The 24,548-nt window shown below is 43.3% G+C and overlaps 2 protein-coding genes across 2 annotated transcripts; both read right to left on the reverse strand.

Annotated features, from left to right (window-relative positions):
• Positions 1-558: 558 nt before the first annotated feature.
• Positions 559-8,584, reverse strand: LOC142769257 (TNF receptor-associated factor 3-like). Its single transcript, XM_075872349.1, has 2 exons — positions 8,058-8,584; positions 559-4,088 (listed from the first exon to the last, which is right to left on the reverse strand). The coding sequence occupies exons 1-2, from the start codon at positions 8,328-8,330 to the stop codon at positions 2,844-2,846; spliced, it is 1,518 nt and encodes a 505-aa protein (XP_075728464.1). The 5' UTR covers positions 8,331-8,584; the 3' UTR covers positions 559-2,843.
• Positions 8,585-14,896: 6,312 nt separating this feature from the next.
• LOC142768321 (TNF receptor-associated factor 6-like) lies at positions 14,897-24,334 on the reverse strand (the record flags this gene model as incomplete). The annotated part of the gene is made up of 2 exons (XM_075870290.1): positions 14,897-16,309; positions 24,149-24,334. Coding segments are annotated over 2 exons (1,392 nt in total), but the record flags the coding sequence as incomplete, so codon positions are not given.
• Positions 24,335-24,548: the final 214 nt, after the last annotated feature.

The raw sequence follows: 24,548 nt of genomic DNA on the forward strand, positions 1-24,548 counted from the left end.
CGTAAATGCGCTACTGTATTTAGTGGGATGGAGTACAAGTAACCCAGCCTTGGTGACTACCTCGAGCCCTTAGACATGGGCGGCTCCCTGGTTGTGCCACACGGGCAGAGGTTTATCGGCGAGGTAATGGCTAAGCAGAGCCGCCTCCAATCGCGTCGTGCGGTTCGAGAGTGCCGCTATATGAAATGAAAAGCGTTGGTGAAAGAGAATACGTTCAAGCTGTTCCAAGAGATCCATACCAAGAGCGGTAATTGATTGCGTATTTGAGTATTTATGCACATACCCTGCAGTAGCCTGAAAAGAACTTAGTTTTCTTATTGCCTAAACAAGGCGACGAAAATATCAATTATATTCAACACGGAGAAACCCATTTGACCGCCCGTCATCCTCAAAATGTCACGGTGATATGAGACATAAATATTGGCACTAAAAAGAACCGAAATTTTCTAAAACATTTACTAAACTCTCATTAAATTTAAAATGATCGTTCTTTTCCAGGGCATATATCACCTCCAGTAGAGATCATGCGAATCAAAGTTGGTAGTCATTGTCATCTGAAATCGCTCACTGCCCGCCACTAGAGAAATTGCGGAGGCCTGATTTGCACCATTTTTTGGTAGGAAAAGTTTAGCACGTTTTTAGACCAATTATTTCTTAAAATGTTAATGAACATTCTCTAAAACATGTATAATTGAAAAAGTGCTTTCGAGAAAGGCGAAATATGCAAGATATTATGGCAGTTGCTGCCAAACATCTGCTACGAATTCGATAAGATTATGAATTTGTTTTGAAAACAATATTTGCTTCTTTTTTTTCACTGGCAGCTACGTTTCTGGGTATTGAATTTCTGAGCGATTAAGGCTGATCATCACCTTGACATAACGCTTGCCATTTTCTGCGGTGATTACATGGATTTAAGTGAACAAAGATTGTTTAAAATCAGCAATTCTTTAGCGTGACTATGCCAATAAAGCACTATTTTACTATAGTACATATGTGCACATCTTTTTCCCTAGTACAAGGTGTGCGTCCTAATGGGCCTTTTTCGAGTACGTAGTCTGCACGTGTGCACGTTTTTGGCGATCAAAACGCAACGACGGAAGAGAACTGAGGACTATTTGGTCTCAAAAGCGTGCAAAAGTTTTCCTACCAAAATTAATATTGGTGTAAATGCAGGCCTCCTCAATATCTCTACTGGTGGTCGACGAGCGATTTTGGATGACAATGACTGCCAACATTGATTTGCATGGTCTCTACTGGAGGTGGAATTTGCCGCGAAAAGAGCGATCATTATAAATTTTATGAAAGTTTGGTAAATGTTTCTTTGTGAATAACTTGGATGATTCATCCTCATATCGTGTAAACGTACCATTGGGAAAAAGGACTTGATCATGTGCCGTTGAGTCGGAAGAATTAGGAGTTAACTCTACAGGCATCTTTAAGCTTCTCTAACATTGGTATGGTTAAGCACATTAAAACTTGCGTAAATAATTTTCGTCAATTAGGAATTTTCGTTATAATATTTATTTGGGTTGAAGTTTTATGTGAAGCATGCATTTGACGCTTAAACACTTGTTGTGGGTTCCTGCAGCAAAGACGCACTGAAAAAAAAACTGTCATTGTCAAGGAATTGCCGAGGTAATGTCTATTCTGTTTTTTTTTTCGCTAACGGGAACGTTCTACACTTTTTGGAGGTAACGTAGGGCGGTGACACGTTTGTTTTTTTGTTTGAGAACGAGTACCGTATTTTTTTACTATTTTGTGGTAGAGTGTAGAACAGTGGTTGAGCATAACCTAGCGCGAAATAAACGACCGTTACCCCAAGAGAGGCAATTCGTCGCCAAAAATCATATCATTGCTGGATGAATAAAATAACATTAACCACTAAATTTTTCCAGCAAATTCTACTAAATGAGTGGTTAAACCCAAACTAGCTCGAAATACATGGGTGTGTTTCACGTTGTAATACACAATCGACCAAAAACCATTAGCTTGCCAATATACAATACCTAGCCAATAAATTCTACAAAATGCTTCGTAGACCTCAACCTTGAACAATATGCATTTTCAATGTCTTCTAACAGGCAAGAATTTGTCATTAAATAGGTAATCGGTCAATGAACAATATATTCTGAACAGTGCTTGGGTGAGCTTAGTCTAATGATATGCATGACCTATACCTTGGTATAGTTATTCGAGACTTCAACAATAAATCAGTTGCTAAACAAAAGCAAAAGACAACGTTTGGACGTGCTTAGCTCAGCCTCAATTTGACATGTACAGTTTCGCCGAGATTCGGAACAGAAAACGCATGTGAGATCAGAGCACGTTCAACTAAAATAAGTTTTCTATCAATGCCTGCCAAAAACATGACGATAAAAACCATCTCGCAACACTAAGAAAAAAACAAGCATCATTTCGGAACAATGATCAAAACAAAGCATCACGTCGCCGAGGTAGGCAATACCAAGCAACACTCGTAAACACCTGAGCAAGCTTGGTGCCAATCTATTATGCTGTTTCTGTAGCGTTGCGCTGCTTGTGAAAACTACGCTGATTTGTTTAACGCACATTAGCCTCCGTAAATGTGAGATAATTGTGCACTAGCACAAAAAATCAATGCTTTACAGTCTGTCTCATGCCATGTTAAGTCTCCTTATTCGCTGAAACATGTTTTATTACTTGTAAAAAAATAGCCGCATTGATTATTTAAACCACTCTATTCACCAATATGTTAAATTCTCCCCAAGTTTTACGCGCTTTGAAAATTCTTCTTACGAGTTTCTGGGTGCCCACTGTTGAAATGAATTGTTGGTAAAGCGCTGAGTCTGTCTAATAATCTGTTACTTTGATGAAGGCAGAAGCTCGTATTTTAAGCTGAGTTGATCAGCCTCAATGTACCCTTCACGTTCCAGATCCTCCAGGCGTACGAAACGGTTCCAATAAAACTCTGCATTCCTTGATTTTGTCGGCCTACCACAATGTTCGGGATCAAAAGGAGTGACATTTAAAACCTGAAGGTGTTTGTCTGAAGATGGATGCATATATGTGAGCATCACTTTGTGTAAGAACGGCCACTGTAAGAATTCATCCACCACACCTTTATGCAGCTGTAATCCTGCGTGCACTGAAACGGTGTTCTCACGTTTCTTCATATACAATAAAAACGTAATGTGATAGCCACAAATGTATATGGGCTCGCATGTGTCTCTCGCTAAACCTGTTGATGTCGCTTTTTCTTTCAAAGCCTTGATTTCTTTTACACAAAATGCATGCAGTGTAATGCTCAATGTGTTCTTCGCTAGGAGCAGAGTCTCATTCTCACACAATGCCTTTTTGCCACATTCAATCTCTTTCACCTTTGGTGAAGCAAAGAGCTCAGCATTTGTTTCCCACTTCTGTACGATGGCTTTTGTTGCACGCTCCAGTGCTTCATTGAGAATACCCTCGAATGAGCTCACAATGTCTGAGACTCTCTGAAGCTGGTTGTCGTCTTTCGTACAACGTCGCCTCAATTCGGCGTGGCTCTGCTCCAGCTTCTCCAAAGACTGTTGCGTGGCGTTGGCTGTATTTTTGACATCTGCACCTAAAACATCTAAGCTTCGTGAAAATTTGTCAAACTTTTCAGCTTGTGCAACCAAGCCTTTCTTCACTTCTTTAAACGCAGTGTTTTTCACCACAGTTATTTCCTGCTCTTGCTTTTCTGACATCTGCACCACTGTCTCTCTAAGCGCATTTAAAATGTGCGAGACCTCATCCAATATCTCGCTGTGGGTCGCGTGCCCTTGTAAAATCTGTTCAATGCCAGCTTTCAGTTCACCGACGCATTCACTCAACGTCGTCTCCAAAGCGGTGATCATCGGTTCCTGAACCGAGTCCTTCCACGGCTCTAGAAGTTGAGCGTGATTTGGTAATGTATGCGTGCTGCAGTTACTTCTTCGATGCGCACACAGATTTGTCCTCAGAAGAAGCGCTGAGCAGCTCGGACAACGCGTAGTGTGATGCACGCATTCTTCATCAAAATGCTTCAGCATGTCTGGAATAGTCATGACGGCGTCGCAACCGTTGGCCTCGTTCCAACATTTAACCTGCAGCAGAAGGAATGTCATTTAGATAAAACAATATTATTCGAACAAAAACCAAAACTTGCAGCAGACATACATGTTGGGTATTCCTTTGATACAAACATGCAGATTACTATTCGGAATATTTATCCTCCCAAGATCGATATTCTTTATGAACATTGGAATCCCTGCTACCTGGGTAAAAGTTCGTTATCAAATTGGAACTTTCGCAAATGTAGCACGTCACAAACGGCAAGCATATTTAAAGTAGTCACTGAAGGGACTACTATTAGCTGAAAAACAGCTGAGAGTAAAGGTAAATTTAATAACATTAGGTAACTGTGCAAGTTTTCTAAGTTCCAACACATATTATTACTATTTATTATTCCACTTTTCCGCGTCCCACCAGTGAAGGCTGGCGGCCCCTCATGAACCACGTCCGCATAAGTTGCCCATGTAATTGTCATAATCTTTTACTGGTTTCACTCAAAGATACCTTGCTTTCTTCCTTCAAGAGACAAATCGTCTTTCTCTCTCTTTGATGCAGCCCAGGAGCGTAAAGTACCCGGAATACTCATGCAGTTACCACAAAGCATTGCAGGTTTCTAGTTGATTGAAATGGGGTCATTGTAGCACACCTAACACATGTGAATTGTGCTTTGCAAGGAAGCTGTGACTGTATCTTCTATACTTTAGGCTTCTTCGTGGATTCAATAGGTATGGATGAACTTTTCTTTTCGTACGCCCTGTTTCTGTGGCCTGGGCCAGTTCACTCAACGAAATTGTGAATATTATGTGCTTGACTGGCTTCTTTGTGTTGTTTCCCCAATATTTGTTTTCGTTCTACGTTTGCTGCGAATTGTTGTTTTCAGCCTTCGACAAGTCTGGGTTCGGTCAAGTACAGGGGATGGTATAAACGATCCCATAAGGAGTATTCATCGATCTATATGCCGTGATGTTGAAGGGGATGTTTACGAATGTTGTAAGGTTAAAGAAATCGTAGTTTTTTTTTTTGTCTATCAGATCGAGAAGCAGGTCGTAAGCTGAAATTCGGGACATTTCGTGACCTAGCTATAGCGTTTCAGTTAGGCGTTTTCTTACCAGAAATAGCGAGATCTTTCTACCTCTTTCATCAGGCTCTTCGCCTTAAATCACTTTGTACTTAAAAACATACTCACGCGTTTTGGAAAGGAGACTGGTGCCTCGTTTGGGGTCCTTTTCGCAAATTTGTTCTGGAAATTGTATTATCTACGTGCGGCTGTATACAAAAGAGTGTGCTGCCTCTTACGAGGTGCCCGAATGTCCTATCAGCTGGTGTCGAGATACCGGGCTCCAATATACCAGCATGGTAGTCCCAATCCTACGAAATCCCTACGCACAGCACAACAAAGGCTGATGTCTGGCCCGTACTCGCATGATCATTGACTGCCGCGAATCGCAGCTCTAACACGTTCGCAGATGCGGCGCAATACGGTGACTTCTCTGGTTTGCACTGGTTGTATGGGAGATTGTGACGGAAACCGATGCAAAGCAGCTTTGGTTAGGCTTGCAACGAGTGCCATAGCTTAGCAGGTGGTTTTACCTTTAGCTCTGACTAATTCCTAATACAGCAACGCATTGTAAGACATCAACACTACAGATCAGGCTTACCAAACAGGCAATATATCGTCTGAAGCAACCCATATTTTACAAAAGCGCAAGTACTTCAGCTCTCAGTATACATTTCTTCGCTACTTGCTACATGAGCAAAGTCCTCGGAACAGCCCAAACTCAACGTAACGGCTCATGACCGAAAGCGAGAACTCAACGGCCACGACGACGAATTAGGCGCCAATAAGCTTAGCCCCAAACAACAGCTTAACGACACATTACTCTTTTTACGAGAAATCACATCTCGCATCCGTAATGATAGAAGACAACACCCCTTGCTGCACATAAACCTTGACAGCGCACAAGGGGTAGCCTTCCACATGCTATATGTGAGATCAGAACCATCACAAAGATGACTTAGTCATTACATCACGGTCATCATCAGTCTGAATATGCCCGCTGCAGGGCAAAATGCCTTTCCCTAGATCGGCCAATAAAAGTGGTCTTGTGCTTTCTTAGGCCCTGGTATGCCTGCGAACTTTTTAATTTCATCGGCCTACCTAACTTTGTTTCTGTTTCATTAGTTTCACTTCTCTGGTAATCCCCTCAGCTACGCTGAATGATCAGAAGTTCGCCAGCCTACGTGCTGTGTGCCCGGCTCACGTCCAGTTTTTTTGTCGATTTCAACTGCGATATCTTTAACCCCGGTTTGTTTCTGACCCACTCTCCTCTCTTCTTGCCTTTTAAGGCTGTACTTCTCATTTTTCTCTCTATCGCTCGCTCCGTCGTCCTCAAGTGAAGCCTAGCCCTTTTCATAAGCCTCCAGGTTGCTGCTCGGTAAGTAAGTGTCGGCAAGATGCAGCTATTACATACTTTCCAGTTGAGGGCTAGTGGTAGATTACCACTGATGTTTTGGGAATGGTTGCTGACTGTGATGCACCCCATCTTTATTCTTCTAATTATTTCAATCTCCTGGTCCGGCTCCTTGGTTATTACCTATCCTATGTAAGCATTGCTTAAACATAATATAACTCAGAGCACTACAACGCCAACATAAGAGAAGAAAGAGGGACAAACCGGAGAGCTTACTCGCAACTGAGTTTCCATTGAAAAACAAGCACGAGAAAACATCATTTTAACTTTATAAGTAGACCTTTAGCTTCTAAACTTCCACCATCTCTCCACCTATCACAAAGCGTTGCTTTCTGCGGAGGCTGTTGCTCATTACTTCAGTTTTTTGCATATTATTTCCGGAGTTATTTTTCTGCTTTTCGTGTAATCGTGAGCTGAGTAACTCATCAAGGTGGTGTCATCAGCGAACCGGAGGTTACTATGATACTTTCCAGTAACTCTTATTCCTAACTCTTCTCAATATAGCGTCTTGAAAACCTCTTGTAAACACGTGGCGAATAAGATTGGAAAGATTGTGTCTGCCTGCCTTACACCCTTCTTTATTAGAATTCTGTGCCTCTACTGTTCGTTCTCTACAAGATATTGAGAAAAATATTACCTTATGGAAATAAAAATTAACCAAAGGACTGAGCTGTATTTCGCACAGGTTACTCTACATTATATTATATTTATGCTATCTATCAGGTGAAACATAAATGTGCGGAATACATTCAGCCCCTATACATAGCCCTCATAGATTACAAGAAGGCGTCTGACTCAGTCGAGACATCAGCAATGATGCAGGCACTACAGAATTAGGGCATTGACAAGCTTCACGGAAACATACCGCAAAAACTTACAGCGGAACCACAGCCAGCAGAGTTCTTCATAAAGACAGCGACAGCCATTACAACCAAGACAAGACTCCATCATGCCACGTTTGCACAGAACTTCACTGTTCACTCTCCCACATGCTATAACAATGTCCCGCGTTACATCAGGGTGCTCTAAGGAGTGTGTTCGTCTGGGAAAAAGCACTCAGAAACTCTGAGCTCGATCACCAACTAAAGGCGCCCTAATAGTACCCAAGAAGAGGTGGGATGCCACAACACTCCCCCTTTAATCAGGTGTCACATACGGTAGCAGATGTTAGGGTGTCCCACGTGGACTCCATGGCAGCCTAAACCCCTCACAACTTCCCTATAAAGTTCTTGACTGATAGCAGTTAGGTGGAAGCAGTATACAGAATCTCACAAACATTCAAAAGGCGATTAGTGAACATGTGAAGTCAATTGCAAACTTTGTAGAAGAAGCAAACGTATGATGCTAGAGTAAGCTAGACAGGAATATGCTAAAAACAGGTAAGTAATGCGTAGGAAATCTATAGGCGTTTTTTTTTTGTACGTGGCGCCAAGCACCGACATGAGGCAACAAGAGATCATAGATGAGAGCATAGGAAGGCCTGAGAACGTGAAGCTTTTTTTCTTTGGCTCACAAAGTCAAAATGCTTACCTTGCGCCTCAGCAGATTCTTCATGGGGAAAATTTTCCATTCAGCATCTTTTACGAGGAATTTATCCCCATCCAGTGGACATTCGCAAATTCCGTTGACGAAGCACTGCGGGTAGCACGTTTTGCAGAGCACATGTCGACATGGCAGTAAAGTGGTCGTTTGTGGCAGCAACCCGCAGACAGCGCATATTCTGACGGCCGGAATGGGCTCAGCGAAGTGAAAAGGTCTGCAGTCCAGTTCGTGGGAATATCCGGACACACTGTATCGCTGCATTTTGAGAGCCACGAAGGGCGCAGCCCGTTCACCAACAGGAAATTGTTGTCAAACTAGCGTCCTTATCCCAGCGACTTGCTTGTGCTGTGTGGTCACGCGATGGATAAGAAAGCTGCTATCATTCCGATAAGGGAACGCCCACATCGCAGTTGTCTGAGCACCTCAGAGTGAAGCCAATTTACTGCTCGAGCGAACAGGGTGCCTCGTCTACATTTGCCACAGACTTGCCGCGTGTTAACAATGTAACTCGACGATCGACTTGCATGGCTCGCGAACTTTCGTACACACACACGTTTACCACGTCATAACAATTCCTTCTTCTGTGAACGCTCTTTTAGATGCGGAGCATCTTATACTCGCGCCTTGTAGTGCGCCGTCCGCGTCGTCCGCGCCGTCCACACCGCTTCTCGAACATTGGACAGCTGACGCGCGCGCATGCGCCGTCGCGCCGTCGCCCACTCTTCCACCATCTGTGCATCCCTTCCTCCTCTACACACCGCGCGCGCTTCACTCCTCCACCATCTGTGCACCCTTCCTCCTCTACACACCGCGTTCGACATCTACAATTCTCCTGATTCTCCAGTGGACGCGCATGTGGCGTCGCGCTTCGAGAACATTCAACAGCTGACAGTGCATGCGCCGTCGTGCTGTATATATACTCAAGGTCGGCGCTCGCTCGCTCAGTTGCCGCTCGTCGGTTGGTTTGTACGGCGCGTCGACGTCCAAGGTCGCGGTGAAATGAATTCCAACGAATCCACAAACACAATGATCGACGTCCCTTCGACCAGCGCCGTCCTTTCGCATACGTGTGTACGTGTTCACTCATTTAACACCCCCTCCTACAACCACGTTAACCAATTTAGCCATCGACCCAAGTAAGTCGCAATTTAACACCCCATTTCACAACCACGTTAACCAATTTAGCCATCGACCCAAGTAAGCCGTACTTTAACACCCCGTTAACCAATTATATGGTCCGCATCCTCCTCAGTGTTCCCCCGAGGGAAGCTGCGGGCAATTTTTTTTGAGCAGCTTGTGCCAAAAGAATGATGGGTTTTATTACAAAATACAGTACCCACCCCCAAACCAACATGGCTTTATAAAAGAACACAGTTCGGCTACTGCGCTAAGCTTTGTGGTAGAAACAGTAAACCGTATAATAAACTAAAGGCAATCCATTTTCGGGATCTTCCTTGACATAAAACAACCTTTCAATTCTATGGGTCAGAATATATTGCTAAATAAACTTCAACCCTATCGATTTAGATGAATATCTTCAAACTTCTTTCGTACTTATTTGTCCGAACGGTCTCATTATGTACAAATATTTAGTAGCAAATAAAACAGGAATTCTGTCGAAACTGGTGAGCTGCTATGTTCTGAACTAAGACTGATTTTCGTTCTCTTTCTTCATTTATGATAATCCTTGATCCTTAACCCCTATACAAGCAGGTCTGCATGCAGGTGGCTCTTCTTTACTTATAGCTCACCACTCTCTTCAGGAAGCCAAATCACTATCCATTAAACTGTAAATAATTTTTCAGTACTTTGAAAAAATTATCACTTAACATGAAAAAAAGAAGTACGTTGTTTTCGCCTCTAACCAAAAGGCGATACTTGAAATACGTAGTCTGCTCGTCGGAGAAACTTCCATAATAATGTAAACGCCTATGCTTACCTCGGCGCCCCGCCGCAGTGGTCTTGTGGCTAAGGTATTCGGCTGCTGACTCGCAGATCACGGGATCCAATGCCGGCTGCGGCGGCTGCATTTCTGATTGAGGCGGAAATGCTGTAGGCCCGTGTGCTCAAATTTGGGTGCCCGTTAAGAAACCCCTGGTGGTCGAAATTTCCGGAGTCCTCCACTACGGCGTCTCTCATAATCATATGGTGGTTTCGGGATGTTATACCCCACATATCAATCAATCCTACTTACCTCGGCGTGACATTAGACCATTCATTCCACTGGACGTCTCACGTAGACAATTGGTCTAGTAAGTGAGGTTTAGATGATTTACATTGTTTTGGTGTGGAATTTATTTTAGCGCACACATACTCCTATATTACACTTGACCGTATTTCATTCTCACCTAACTTACTGCATTAAATCATGGAGCTACGCATAAGCCTCATCTTGTTCGTTACTCATTTGCACAAAAGCGCTTTGCGAACCAATGCATTAGTCCCAAAAAGTGCACCACTGGCTGAATTTTTCACAAACGTTTATATAATGTCATCTAAATTCGTTAGGTAAATTAAAAGCGCTTTACTGTTACGCGAAATTGTGAATATTAACGCACCTTTTCACTCATCAATTTTATCAAAACCCAGAGGTAAAGCTCGGCTGTCAAAACAACATCATCTTATTCTGCCGATAGTGGAAATTGTCTATGGTCGTTGAACAATACCCTTTGTTTCTACTAGAACTTTAAACGGTATATCCACACTAAATAAATGTCTGCCAAATATGGTGCAGTCACTCGGAATTGTCTTTGTTTCAGGGAGTTAGTAGTTGCCATAATAATGTTGCTGAAATGTATGTACAGGTGCGATCAAAAGTGTGCAGACCACGGGATCGCGTGGCAGAATGCATTGACGCGCCAGCTAGCGACGAGACACGACGAGACACCTGCTGCAGGGCGCATGCGCGTCCCGTCTTATCACTTGGCTTCTCATGTCGCTCTGTTGGACGCGGTTACGGCGCTCGTAGCCAAAACGACAACTGGGTGTCGCTTTCTTTGCTCCATCCAATCTGTGCCGTTCTTTTACGCAGCGGCTGCGACGGGGCCGTTTCGAGCGCCGGCTCACGTTGTTATTCACACCGGTTGATTAGGATAAGTAAGCATAGCGAGCATCGCACAACTTGACGAAGCCAAACGCACAAAATTAGGTTTTCCCAGGCCAGCTCGCCTTTGTCGGGCTTATCCAAGTTGCACTTGAATGAGCTCAGTTAGGTCAAAGTTAATGTAGCTGAAATTAATCAAACGTGATTAATTACACTGCATAAAACACGTTTACTCTCAAAAGCGTCCTATGCAGCAACAGATGTCTATATTAGACTGATCGAGGCGTGATTTTCATAATTCTGCGACATAAAACTTCAATACTTCGGGTGGGCTACGACGTTAAAAACTATATTCAGTAATATTTATAAATATTGTTAAGGCTAATGAGATTTATATTTTAGTAAATGAGACTCGACTCGATCAGGAGTAATCAGCATCTTGCTGAGCTTGGATTCTCTGAGCTTATAAGAATTCGATTTTCAATTACGTTAATTACTTGTGTTTTATTGACATTTTGCCTAATTAAAGCTTATTATAATCCAATTGATTTGATGATGGTATGACCAACCAAGCTTAATCAGGTTTTTTCTATAGTTACCTTGATGCTTGCCTAATTAGCTTAGTAATGCATATTTAGCCTAGTTATGACACGTGAAATTCCAATATAAAGGGTACTTCAGTTGGATTTCACGCTAATATCCAATCATAACTACTATTCATAATAATCGGCAATTAGACATTATTATCTTAATCAGTATGCATTCGGTAAAGAGTACTTAATCTTCCTGGCCTTGACTTCTGTGGGCTCAGGGGAAAAGTCGACATAGATTAATTGGCCGCGATAAGGTTTGTCTTGTTTGTATAGGCTTATTTTACATGGCTAGGTCAAAAATGAGCATGATGAACTTTCCTTAATTAGATTTGGCTGTACTTATTTCGACCCATTAGGGCTCATTTAAGCCTAACTTCGCTCAACTTGAAAACACCAAGCTGGACTGGGCTTAAGTTAACGTACTTATGTCTGCCTTATTTAGGTCACGAAGTACTCGACTACATTTCATTAATTTCGGCTACATCCACTTTGTCTTGACTAAGCTCATTTAAGTGCAACTTGGATTAGCGCTGCACAGGCGAGCTGGCATGAGAAAACTTAATTCTGTGCGTTTGGCTTATTCGGGTTGTGCGATGCTCGCTATGCTTATCCTAATCAACTGGTGTGATTAACAACGCGAGCTGGCGCTCGGACCGGCCCAGTCGCAGCCGCTGCCTATAAGAACGGCACAGATTCGATGGAGCAAAGAAAGCGACACCCGGTGGTCGTTTTGGCTACGAGCGCCGCAAACGCGTCCAACAGAGCGACATGAGAAGCCAAGTGATAAGACGGGACGCGCATGCGCCCTGCAGCAGGTGTCTCGTCGTGTCTCGTCGCTAGCTGGCGCGTCGATGCATTCTGCCACGCGATCCCGTGGTCTGCACACTTTTGATCGCACCTGTACACGTCACATTATTCCTCGTTCATTTTTTTACATAAGTGTATTTGAATCAGGGATTTTTCATTGAACTATTGGTGTAAATTTTGTACTCGCTAACTAATCCACAACAATCCTTATCTATAACCAATACTTAACTAGCCATATCGGCTATGGTTCCAGATTTTTTCATATTGTTTTTAAATAAATATATTGAAGAAGTATTCGTCTTATTCAACTCTTTTCTAAACAATAATTTTTCTGGGTTGCTTTTAAATGTTAGGATAACTTTCGTGCAATCAATTATCAACTTACCTGAATTAGGCTCACTACTTGTACACTACATAGTTCATGTTCCCGCTAAAACGTGGACTGCAAGATTCTAGAAAATCTCGTACCCAATTTATAACGTACTGATCAGTTATTACGCCCTACGCAATTCTTTTTTATGTTTCGCGTATACTAAAAAAGGCGCAAAAAAGATTATGGGGCTGTTATCTTAAATAACCTGAACAAACATGGGACTACTCATTAAATATGTTTCGTCATAGATATTGTATTCTATTTGAATTATTGAATAAATAAGAATGGCCTGCTTTGCAGAGTACATATATCATACATTAAATATTCCAAATTTTAAAACTACTGCAAAGACTTTTGTGTAGCATTGCGCAATCCTGCTTTCCAACCTTTTCCTTCCTTTATGCCGGCAGAAGCATCCTCGTGTTTCACAGCGCAACGCTACCATTACTACGGGCAAATCAACAGTCATACTTAATGCAGTGAAATGCAACTACGAAAGGCGACTGTGAAAATTGACAAGATGAAATGACAAGTGCCCTCGATGATATTTCAGATTGTGATGGACACGGCTAGTCACCGACAAGGCCAGGATGGAGGGAGCATCAGTGAGTGGAAAACGGCGTAAAAAACGCACTCGTGGTCGATACATCAAGTTCTTTTGCACTCGCCGACGCCGGGGTTTTTCGCGAGCCAAACCAATGCCACCAAAATCAGTCACTCATACAGTCACAGGTTTTGTTGGCATGGGCATTGTTCGCGAGAAAATCTATGAAGAAAACACGAACTGCATACGGCTCACAGCTGTACTGCACCGTTATGGCTAGCGCCGGTGTTTGTTTATTTTATCCATAACTAGGTGTAAGTCAGCTCAAAGGAGCCACGACATAAACATTTCGCACCTTGTTTTTCTTTTTCTTCTAATGGGCGGCTAACGACTCGCTTATCGCGGCTCGAAAGCTCGTTTACACTGGAGCGCAATGGTTAATAATTTGAATATCGTTGTTTTACAGCAGTCAGTGAGTATTTCAATATCAGAGAGTGCCGATTAAGCTTAAAGTCAGAGTGGTTTCGTGAACACACACACACACACACACACACAAACACACACACACACACACACACACACACACACACACACACACACACACACAAACTTTAGCACATGAGCTCTGCATTCTCGACTTTTTTTTCCATAAAGGCATCCGATATTGCTATAATCCACTTTGACGTGTTGTAATTATGTGTGACCCACACAGAAATGCACTTTCCCGCCCCGGTGGTCTAGTGGATACGGTGCTCGGCTGCTGACCCGCAGATCGCAGGATCGATTCCCAGCTGCGGCGGCTACATTTCTGATGGAGGCGGAAATGCTGTAGGCCCGTGTGCTCAGATTTGTGTGGACGTTAAAAACCCTACGTTTTCGAAATTTCCGAAGCCCTTCACTGCGGCCTCTCTCATAATCATGTGGTTGTTTTGGGACGTTAATCCCCACATATCAATCAATTAATCAATCAGAAATGCACTTTCGAGGCAACCACATTAGTTTTTGTACTCGCGGGCAAGTCCGCCCCCTTTTTTTGTTATAAAAAGGTTTGCTCCGAAAGAACGCTCGCATGGATGGCGGCAGCCAACGCAAATTCGTGCCGCATTGTGTTGTCTTTCTCACGTCCCTGCCTGTTAGCGTTGAATGTGTTGTTGAGTTCATGACTCAGGGCACAACTAACTGATCACACAGCAACCGACGGCGCATGTCGCTTGCAGGGGCGCAACACGCATTTTGAGATCCATATAGAATTTTTTCTCTGTTATATTACCCGTCGGTATGATGTAGATCATGCGTGTTTCTCCACAGATATCTGCCCCAAATGCTATCTCACCTTCAAACGTTTCTGCCAGTGCTCTCGTAAGCACGCTTTATAGTTAGCAGAAGGCACCACTAGGGCCAAACAGTTACCGGTTGTGTTCTGTGCATCAGTGACAGAGTGTTCAAGAGTCAACGATAAATCACGACTCAAAGTGACGCAAGCGCTTCATTAGAACATAGTCATCGAAACATAAGAGGTGCCGCGAGCAATATGGCACGACTAAGCTGCTATATGTACCAATAATACCGTCGTATCAATAGTCCAGGACATACAATGCCATGACCAAATTTTACCCGGAAGCATTATTACAAGTATTTATAACACGTTTGATTCTCTCTTAGTGTTAATGCGTCTCAGTTTACTGAAATAAGCTCCAACACTGCGCAAAGCTTGTCATTCCTGACATATCCTTCACGTTCGAGATTATCCGGGCTGAAATAACCTTGCACGAAAAAATAAATTCCGGCGTTACTTCTATCAACGGGCCTTGTAAAGTTTTCGAGACCATCCAAGCAGACTTCCTCATTTCTGCACTCTTTGTTTTGCGTTGGGTGTTTAATGGTGAAGCGAACCTTTTTTTTGAATGGCCATTGAAGAACGTCATCGATCACTCCCTTGTGCAGCTGAATGTGAGAATGAAGGTAAACATGTTGTTCCTTCTTTTCTAAATATACACCTGGGGAAAGGTGATACCCAGATATGAATGTTCTTTTCTCCGGATAAAGGCAATACCCCTTCGACAAAGCGCTCTCTTTCATGGCTTTGAATCCTGCGACACAGAATTCTAGTCGCCTGACAGGAATTGTCGCTAAGGCCAGAATCTTTTCTGTATTTATGACACTTGCATATATTTGCTTCCCGGAAATCTTTTCCCCAACAATCGTGGCAACAGTTTCAGCGCAGCCGTTACAGATTGTTTTTGTTGCATCCTTCAATTCTTTTTGAAGGGTGTCCTTTAGCGCACCACTTTCATCACTAATATAATGTGTTAGATCAGCTCTCAGTAACATTCCTGTGTCTTCATTTTTCCGTTCCAGTCTGAGCGCCGTGCTTTCCACGTTTTTAAGCGTTTCATGTGAATTACTCATAGTTCCTGCAAGCTGCTGCAGATTTTCAATGTGGTCATTTAGTGTTTCATGCATTGCTTCTGCGGAGGATGCAACGCTGCCCAACGTGCTAGTCCTGCTTAATATTTCTAGCAGTAATTCTTTAACCATGCTCATGGACTGTGAAATTTCCTTAAGGCGGTTACATTGAGCTTGTGTAAAGTGGTCTAAAGTTTGTTTTATCTCACCTACTCGTGTTTCTATATTTGCATTTGAAGCCGCCATCAATTCTTTTTCGGTAGTGGTGTTGCTTTTCCGATTTCCGGACGCTACAGACATCACTTGACCTACGCACTCATTCTGCATGTGCGCGCGCACATTATCACAGCGTACGACCATAGAACACCTCGGACATGAAGTGGAGTGGTGGTTGCACTCTTTGCAAAAGTGTTCGTTCAGTTCCGATGCAGCCAAGATAACGTTGCACCCATGGTCTTCGTTCCAGCACTGCACCTGATGAAGAGAATGAATGAACTTTCGGACAATAATAATTTACCAACTTTTAAAATGTCTACTCTTTGAATGTCAATAATGCATAAACTAAGATCTTGCCAGACCGTGTCTGTTAATTATAACACAGTGTACATAAGAAACCGAAAAGAATTCCACAGACTATCTTGCGTCATATAAAAGAGTTAGAGGCTCTAAAGTGAGGCAAGACTGACTCACTTGATCTTTCTAGCAGCTCTTTACAGTCAGTCTGCTCAATGTATTCGCTATACAATCTGAAAAATAACGACAATATTTCTATATACAAAAACAGTAATTAGGAAGAGTATTCAGGTAGCGCAAAGCATGTTATTTAGGTTTGGTTTGGTAGCGCTGAAGCATGAAATGCCCCATTGAGCCAGGCAGAGCAAGCGAAACTGCTCTGGGGAGTATTTGGAATGAATTGATGGATCTTCGCACTGCCAGCAAGGAATGAAGGCACCATTCAACAACAAACAAGTTGATTCACAATTATCGACTGATTCATAAAATAGGCATTGAAAAAGTATTTGTGTTAGTGCAATACTCTTTTCACACACCAAAAGTACGACGCTGATCGCGAGAAGACGCTCGGTAAGCAAACCATACGCAAAGAGCAAATGAAAGTGCCGACGCGACTTCGCAGTTCCCGCACTACCCGCCTTGGCGTCAGAGATTTTTCCGGCGTCTATTGGGCCCCAGGTAGTTGGTAATAGATGAAAAATAAGTACAGCCGCAATAGATGAATATTAGCACAAGTGGCTGGTGATCGGCACGGCAACATTTCGACATGAAGCGTTGCTGTTCTCGAATATACCGATAGCTTGAGTTCCAAGCGCAATTTATTTTTCAAAGCTGAGGTGACAGCCAGAAAGCAATGACAGTTCTTCAAGGCTAAGTAAAAAAAGAGAAAAAAACGAAAAAAAGAACCCCTGCCCGCAGCAACGCTGGCGCATGATTATGCCAATAAGCAGCGAATAACCAATCATTGCATATGCAAACATTTCGCCTGCATCTGCTGCTTCGCAAAAGGCAATGTGCTTTGCATTCTTACCATTAGCATGATCGTGAGTGACAGTGCCACGTGTGGCGATGTCGCTACTCCGACCACGAGCCTTCTAGTGGACACGCACACGAATAATACCAAGTTTAAGGAAACTTTGCTTCCAGAAAGTGGCCAAAATGGGAAAAGATTCGTGACTTCGCCACACGTGATCATGGCGGCGAATTGAAAACTGATACCTTTGATACAACATACTCAACTACGAACTAGCCAACGCTATTGAAATCAACTACTCTAAAGTTTTCAGAGTGCAATTTATCAGTCTAAACTTGTGTATCCTTGAAGTCTGATTCTTTTAAAATGAAAGTTTCGGGTGCCTCTAAGCTTTACCATCGCTGTGAATTCGAGTTCGCGGCAAATCATGGAGTAACAAATCGTCGCCACGTGATGACGCTGGAGATCGCGAAAATTTGTGGCTTCTTGCCGTTCTCACAAGATATCGTCAAATGTGGGCCTATTACAAATGCAGTGCTAAACAAAGTGTGATTCAGAAGTCTTGCATTGGCTGCGATGCTTGAGGCAATGCAGGATCATGTTGGATGCCAAAAGCTGTCAGAAGGGATCGCGGAGAATTCACCGATTGATTAAAAAAAAAGAGGGGGCTTTAACTTTCGAGTCAGAGGCTAATTCATACGGGACTATTGAGCCATTTCTGTGCCCTGAACTTCATTACGAATTGTTCAAAGCTAAAGAGACATAAAGGAAAAACAAAAACTACAAAAACAAAAAGCATATGTTCACATCAAAAAAGACGTCACCGTCCAAAACAAACTCGTCGAAAATAATTATGTCTATGGTATCATGGCCGCCTTTTAGAATGAAAGATAAAAAATTTCGGCAGATCCCATGTGCCTTGAGAATCAAGGTCATGCGAAGCTTGCAAAAGGAAGGTTACCGTGTTTTATTTTCTAATTGAAGTGAGAAGTTATATACCGGGTGTTCAAAATTAAGCTTTATGATTTTTTTAAAATTAGGCGCTCGAAGGCACGTGAGAACCACTTGTGCAAATAAGTTAAGCGGCCAGGGGGACAGAAAGTTAGATGATAATTATCGCTGTCAGCAGCCCAATTAACTAAAATTTAATAATTAACTTTTTACTGGCTGCGGTAAGTTGGCATGTTTATATTGAAAAAATGTAGGCAGTGGTGTTTGTACACAGTTTCAGTTGGAAGATTTTTTCTAGCACGCCTGTGTTCCGAGATATCCGGCTCCAAAGTTTAATTGTCTTTCGCACGATTACGCATGCAAGAGGGTGAGGGTCCGCGCAAAGCTCCTCCCTAAAGTGACGCATCTGTTGCGTGTGGTGTTTAGTGTGTGAAGAGGGTGGAAGCGTAGGCATAGGTGATAGCAATTACCCTTGCCCTCTTCGGCCGTCGAAATCAAAAATCGAAGAACGCTTGCAACCAGTGTCGTAACACGCAACTGCAGAGCCTCTAACGATAGTGGCAGATACCATGCCGAGATAATGGTGCGAGCGGAGAATCTGGATGCCAGTGCGCGTGCGTAATAATCACTAGAGAAGCATGCGTGGTCGTTGCCTGGGCTACGCGAATAGCGTGACTGCTGATGTCCGAGTACTGTAACTTTTATTGAAACAAGAGCAACAACTCCACCAATAATAACTGAAACAGTTTTATCCTTGCTAACGCATATTTCCTGCTGCTACATAAGCATATTTCGGTCATGCACAAATCTCATCGAAACTCTTCACCTCTCAAGACGTCAATGCCCCAAAAAGTGTTCAAAATGCCTGCCTTCGGCAGCAACGCAAAGCATGAACCGCTGTCGCGTCGACTCGATGACTCGGCGCAGTACTTCTGCAGGAATACTCGCACAGGCAGATGTTATCCTGTCCTTCATGTCATTAACATCGCTGGGCTCTGTTACGTAAACTCGATCTTTAACGTAGCCCCAAAGGAAAAAGTCGAGCGGAGAAAGGTCAGGTGATCTTGGTGGCCAAAACATCGCTCCTGCGCGCCCAATCCACTGTTGTGGAAAACGTCTGTCCAACCAGTTCTTCGCCCTGGTAGAAAAATGTGGTGGTGCTCCATCGTGCTGAAACCATACTTGGCGCAGGTCATTCAGGGAAAGACTGCAGACAAGATCATCAATGACAACACCTAATATTTCTTCTGTGTACATCTTTCCGTTCAAGTTGTCCTCAAAAAAGTGAGGTCCGATGATCCTGTCCCCGAGTATGCCGCACCACACATTCACACTCCAGCGAACTTGATGCTTGTGCTGCCTCAGCCAGTGTGGGTTTTCTTGTGCCCAATAATGGGCGTTGTGAAGATTAACACTTCCATTTCGGCAAAACCGAGCTTCATCAGTCCAAATTATTCTGTGCAAAAAGTCATTTTCTTGATCAGTTTTGATGAGGCCCCAATTGCAGAAGTCAACTCGCCTTTCAAAGTCCGCCTCATTTAGGTCCTGATGAAGGTAAACGTGATATGGATGGAACTTGTGCTTTCTTAAAACATTTGTGACTGTTCCGATGCTGCGACCGCACTGATCGGCAATCTGTCGGATGCTGAGCTCTGGCATCGAGGTTACGCACGCGACAACGTCGATTTCAAAGTCTTCATCGACGATTGCCTTCCTGGTCCGTCTCGGAAGGTGGACAGAGCCTGTTGTGCAGAAGCGTCGAAACAGGTTTGTGAAAGTGGGCCTTGTTGGAAGGGGACGGTGTGGGTGGCGAGACGCGTAAAGCTCCATTGCTAACGAAGCGTTGCCATTCATTTCAGCCATTGCAAGCACCACGTCTACTTTTACTTTGGTAGAATACCTCACGCCAGAAGCAGCCATATTAGCTCGAAAGGACTCCACGTGGATTTCCTTGGTAGACCTTCAATGCAGAGACGCTGTGCTCTAACCGGAGGCACCCTAGTGCAGGACGGTCCTGCTAACGCGTTCACAAGAAGATGTCTCAGTGTGATCTAAAGTCACGAAAAAACGTCGCGAAAAATGGTCTCCTGTTATCGCGTTCATCAGGATCATGCGTAAGGCTCATGGCGCACCGCGCTGTCACATTTTGATTTCGCCGGCCGAAGAGGGCAAGGGTAATTGCTATCACCTATGCCTACGCTTCCACCCTCTTCACACACTAAACACCACACGCAACAGATGCGTCACTTTAGGGAGGAGCTTTGCGCGGACCCTCACCCTCTTGCATGCGTAATCGTGCGAAAGACAATTAAACTTTGGAGCCGGATATCTCGGAACACAGGCGTGCTAGAAAAAATCTTCCAACTGAAACTGTGTACAAACACCACTGCCTACATTTTTTCAATATAAACATGCCAACTTACCGCAGCCAGTAAAAAGTTAATTATTAAATTTTAGTTAATTGGGCTGCTGACAGCGATAATTATCATCTAACTTTCTGTCCCCCTGGCCGCTTAACTTATTTGCACAAGTGGTTCTCACGTGCCTTCGAGCGCCTAATTTTAAAAAAATCATAAAGCTTAATTTTGAACACCCGGTATATATGTTACATATGTGTACAAATGTTATGTTGAACACTTGCAGATGTTTATATCACCAGTTGCTAAACTTTTGCACAACAATGCCAACAGAAACATGAGTAATACAGAAACCAGAAGCAGTTCCTGCTTTGTATGTATGTATATTCCCTTGATGCTCCTATAGATTACTACCAACTGTATGCTTTCAATTTTACTCTGCGCCCCCCCCCCCCGCTACTCATCCACTGCAATGCCATCTGGTTCTGTGGGTATGCGTATGTGGGTACATGGCACTGTGGGTTCCAGGAGGACCTTTCTTGGAATGAACACATACATAAACTAGTAGCAGACCCAAGTAGATGCGCTGGATGCATGTACAGACTATTTGCTTTATTACCCCTTTGGCTAAAGAAAGTGTTGTAAGCTGTTCTACTCTAGACTAAGTTATTGTGTCTTCTTTGGGGAACAACGACAGCACAATAATTAGGTACTACGACTAATCGAAGGATACTATGGTCACGCACAAAATTTTAGCACACGTCCGTTATTTTCTAAACATTTCTTATTTACAAGCACGCCAAATATATTACTACAAGTTACTTCTACACATAAAAATCACAAAATATAGCCCATGTATAATTTTTCTCAGTGTGTTGAGTACTGCCTCCGTGCACCTGGCATAAGAACACCGAGAACTAGTACCATCTATCGACAGCAAAATGCTGACTGAAATAGCAAGTCTCCTCTATAAACTTGAAAATGTAGTCGAGCTAAATAAAAAATTTCCGAAAATACATTGAACGAAATTCTCCTTCTTGATTGCATTGAATATGTTTAATGTATTATTTCGATTAGTTATTACTTTATGTGTTCTAATTGTTAACTGTATAGTTTCAATGCTGTTGCTTGCTTCGGGAATGTATATTGCTGAAAATGTTTCTTTATCTCACCTATTCAACTTATTGTGATAATGATGTTTTTGTGTAATGATATTTAATTGTGCATATTTTTGTGGTATTTTTTCACATTTGTAGCGTTTATTTGTCTGATTATACTTTGCTGATTGTTAGTCTGTGTAAAAAGTTGTTTTGTCTGCGTCTAAGTTCTGTACCAGACTATTTCGGAGCAACAGCCTCTGTGAGGCTTACCAGCCTTTTGCTTTTGCTTTGTTTTTTCTTATAGACAGGAAAAAAGAAAATAAAGTTACCTCAAACATAAAATAAATAAATAAATAAATAAATAAATAGATAAGTTGATATGAAACGCTGATGGCTGAGTTAGCTATAGCGACCCTTTAGGCCATGAGAAAGAGTGTGAAACACATTTACCACAAATGTGTTTGATGCCGGTGTCCAACACGACTCATGACCTATCGCCGTCACAGAAATACGTCAACGAAATAAACTCAACCAGCCGGAACAGAAAAAAAGGCGCGAAGAAAATTCTTTCGCTGCTGGTGGTCGAACCTACGACCTCTCAGTCTACGACAACGGCTGGCGTGCGTTTGAACCACACCGCCAGCACTAAGGCCATGAAGGAGGCAACACGACCAGGCCCCCTCTTTCACAGCGCCCTTGTTGGCAGCGTGCTGTTTACGTCCGGAAACAGAAGTATAGGTACGCGTGATTTCCGCAATGGGCTCAGGCAACGCGCCTTGGCAACTACCGTCCAATTAGGTACATTTTGAAAACTAATTGCTCGAACGTTTTCACACACCGTGTAGAAGTGCCTGGAAGCCAAACTTCCCCGCCCACTATAATTACCGATTTCAGATTATACTTATCGGACACTTGCATGGCATACACACCGCGCTCCGCGGTAACCTTGTTAGAAATGCCAGCCGGTCTAGAGGGAACAAAATGCACATTGCGTTTCTGTTTGCCTTTTAGGAGAATTTGAAGGAGTGCATACCGAGTACCAGTGTTGATTAACTCCGTAGTGCGGCCATCTTTGCGAGGGATTCACTATATGTAGGGTCCAGGCATGTATTACCGAGTTCACTTAGTACAAATTATCATCATATTTGTATTCATCGAAATGGTCATTCGCCTCTAGGGGTGAACGTAGGTGGGTCGACATAAAGTGGTGCACCTACCCCCCCCCCCCCCGCCCCACCTTAACCAACTACTTCTGTGAGACACGTTTTACTTTGATATTCTAACCATTCAAATTAGGTAGGGGTGATCAGTCACGTTTCTTTTTTTGCTAGCTGGCGTGACGCCACACATGACGGCAGCTGGAAATATTTTCGTTTCCTTCACAAATAATGGAACAAATTCTGCAATTGAGTTAAAATAACGCAAATGACGTCATCTATGTATCGCTTGCCGTTAGGTAATATTATTATGCATTCAACATTGACGTCCTAATATCACCTTATGATTATTTGAGACGCCGTACTCGAATGCTCTGGGATTGCAGACCAGCTGGTCTCCTTTAACACGCACGTATGTCTGATTGAACCGGCTTCTATACTTTCGTTTGGTTTTCATTTGGGTTGTATGTTCTCTTTGAAACACAAGACTAAGATAGAATATAAGCACGCTTACGTAAATATGAAACTGTAATAGCGACAAGAGGCATTGCACACTTCAAAGCTGTAGGACTCTTACTACTTGGATATTCTTGACAGCTGCGATGCATGCAGCCTCGACGAACAAAAACCAGAGAGCGAGTTAATTGTATCAAACGCCACAACGATATAGCAAAATCATCTAAATACGCACTATTCAGCCTTTCCCGTTTACAACACACCTCGGCGACGACACTTCACAGCACTTTTCCCTATTTAACAACTTAGCAAAGAGAAGCCATTCCGTGTTCAGATATCACGAGAATACGCTGAAGAGTCCAGTAGAATTGCTTTTGGCTTATCTTTGACACCACAATGTTCCCGACACACCCACCATAACCCATCTTGTTTGCCGAACCACCGCCACAGACCGGTCGAAAATTCTTAGGCAGAGGCTGCCTTATATTTACAGTTATTTGACGTGACAACAACAATGTGGCACAAAAAAGCATTCCCTAAAAGTGTGCCCACCTTCAAAAAAGTATTTGACTTGGCCACTTCCCAGTACTGTTCGGGGTATTGGCCCGGAGAAAAGAGTTCTAGCTTTCAATACACGCAGAAGACTTTAAATGATGGGGCTGGACGTCAAACACAAAGCCAAATCACAATCTTCAGCCAAATGCTCTTTCTAGTACTGATAGGTCGCCTGCTGCTTCACACGATCACGGTCTCGCAAGGCAAACATCACCACGAAAACCCTCGCGGAAAAATTTATGCCATATTACCTTCCGTTTCAGCGGGTTGTGCACCGGACACTCCCTCCAATCGACGTCTTCTGCCAGGATTTGTTCACCATCGATAGGGCAGCTGTGCCGGTCGTCAGTGCTGCACTGTTCGTAGCAATTCTTGCAGAAGATGTGTCGGCAAGGTAGAATTGCGGTCAGTCGGGTTACCAGCCCACACGCTTCGCAAATTCAGTTCCGTGGAATCGGTTTCACAAAACTCAATTCTCTCCAGTCCAACTCCTTAGAAATACCGACCAAAGTGTACCGATGGCTGGTAATTGGCATGGCGAATAGTATACCGGCCCGCTATTGCCACCGCTTCAGCTTGCCTTACTGGGAACTAGGAACGTCGTCAGAACGCCTCCCCGCAAATCGTTTCCATGACGACTATCGCACTGAT

The sequence above is a fragment of the Rhipicephalus microplus genome, chromosome 8, assembly GCF_043290135.1.
Source record: "Rhipicephalus microplus isolate Deutch F79 chromosome 8, USDA_Rmic, whole genome shotgun sequence".
NCBI classification, from domain to species: domain Eukaryota; kingdom Metazoa; phylum Arthropoda; class Arachnida; order Ixodida; family Ixodidae; genus Rhipicephalus; species Rhipicephalus microplus.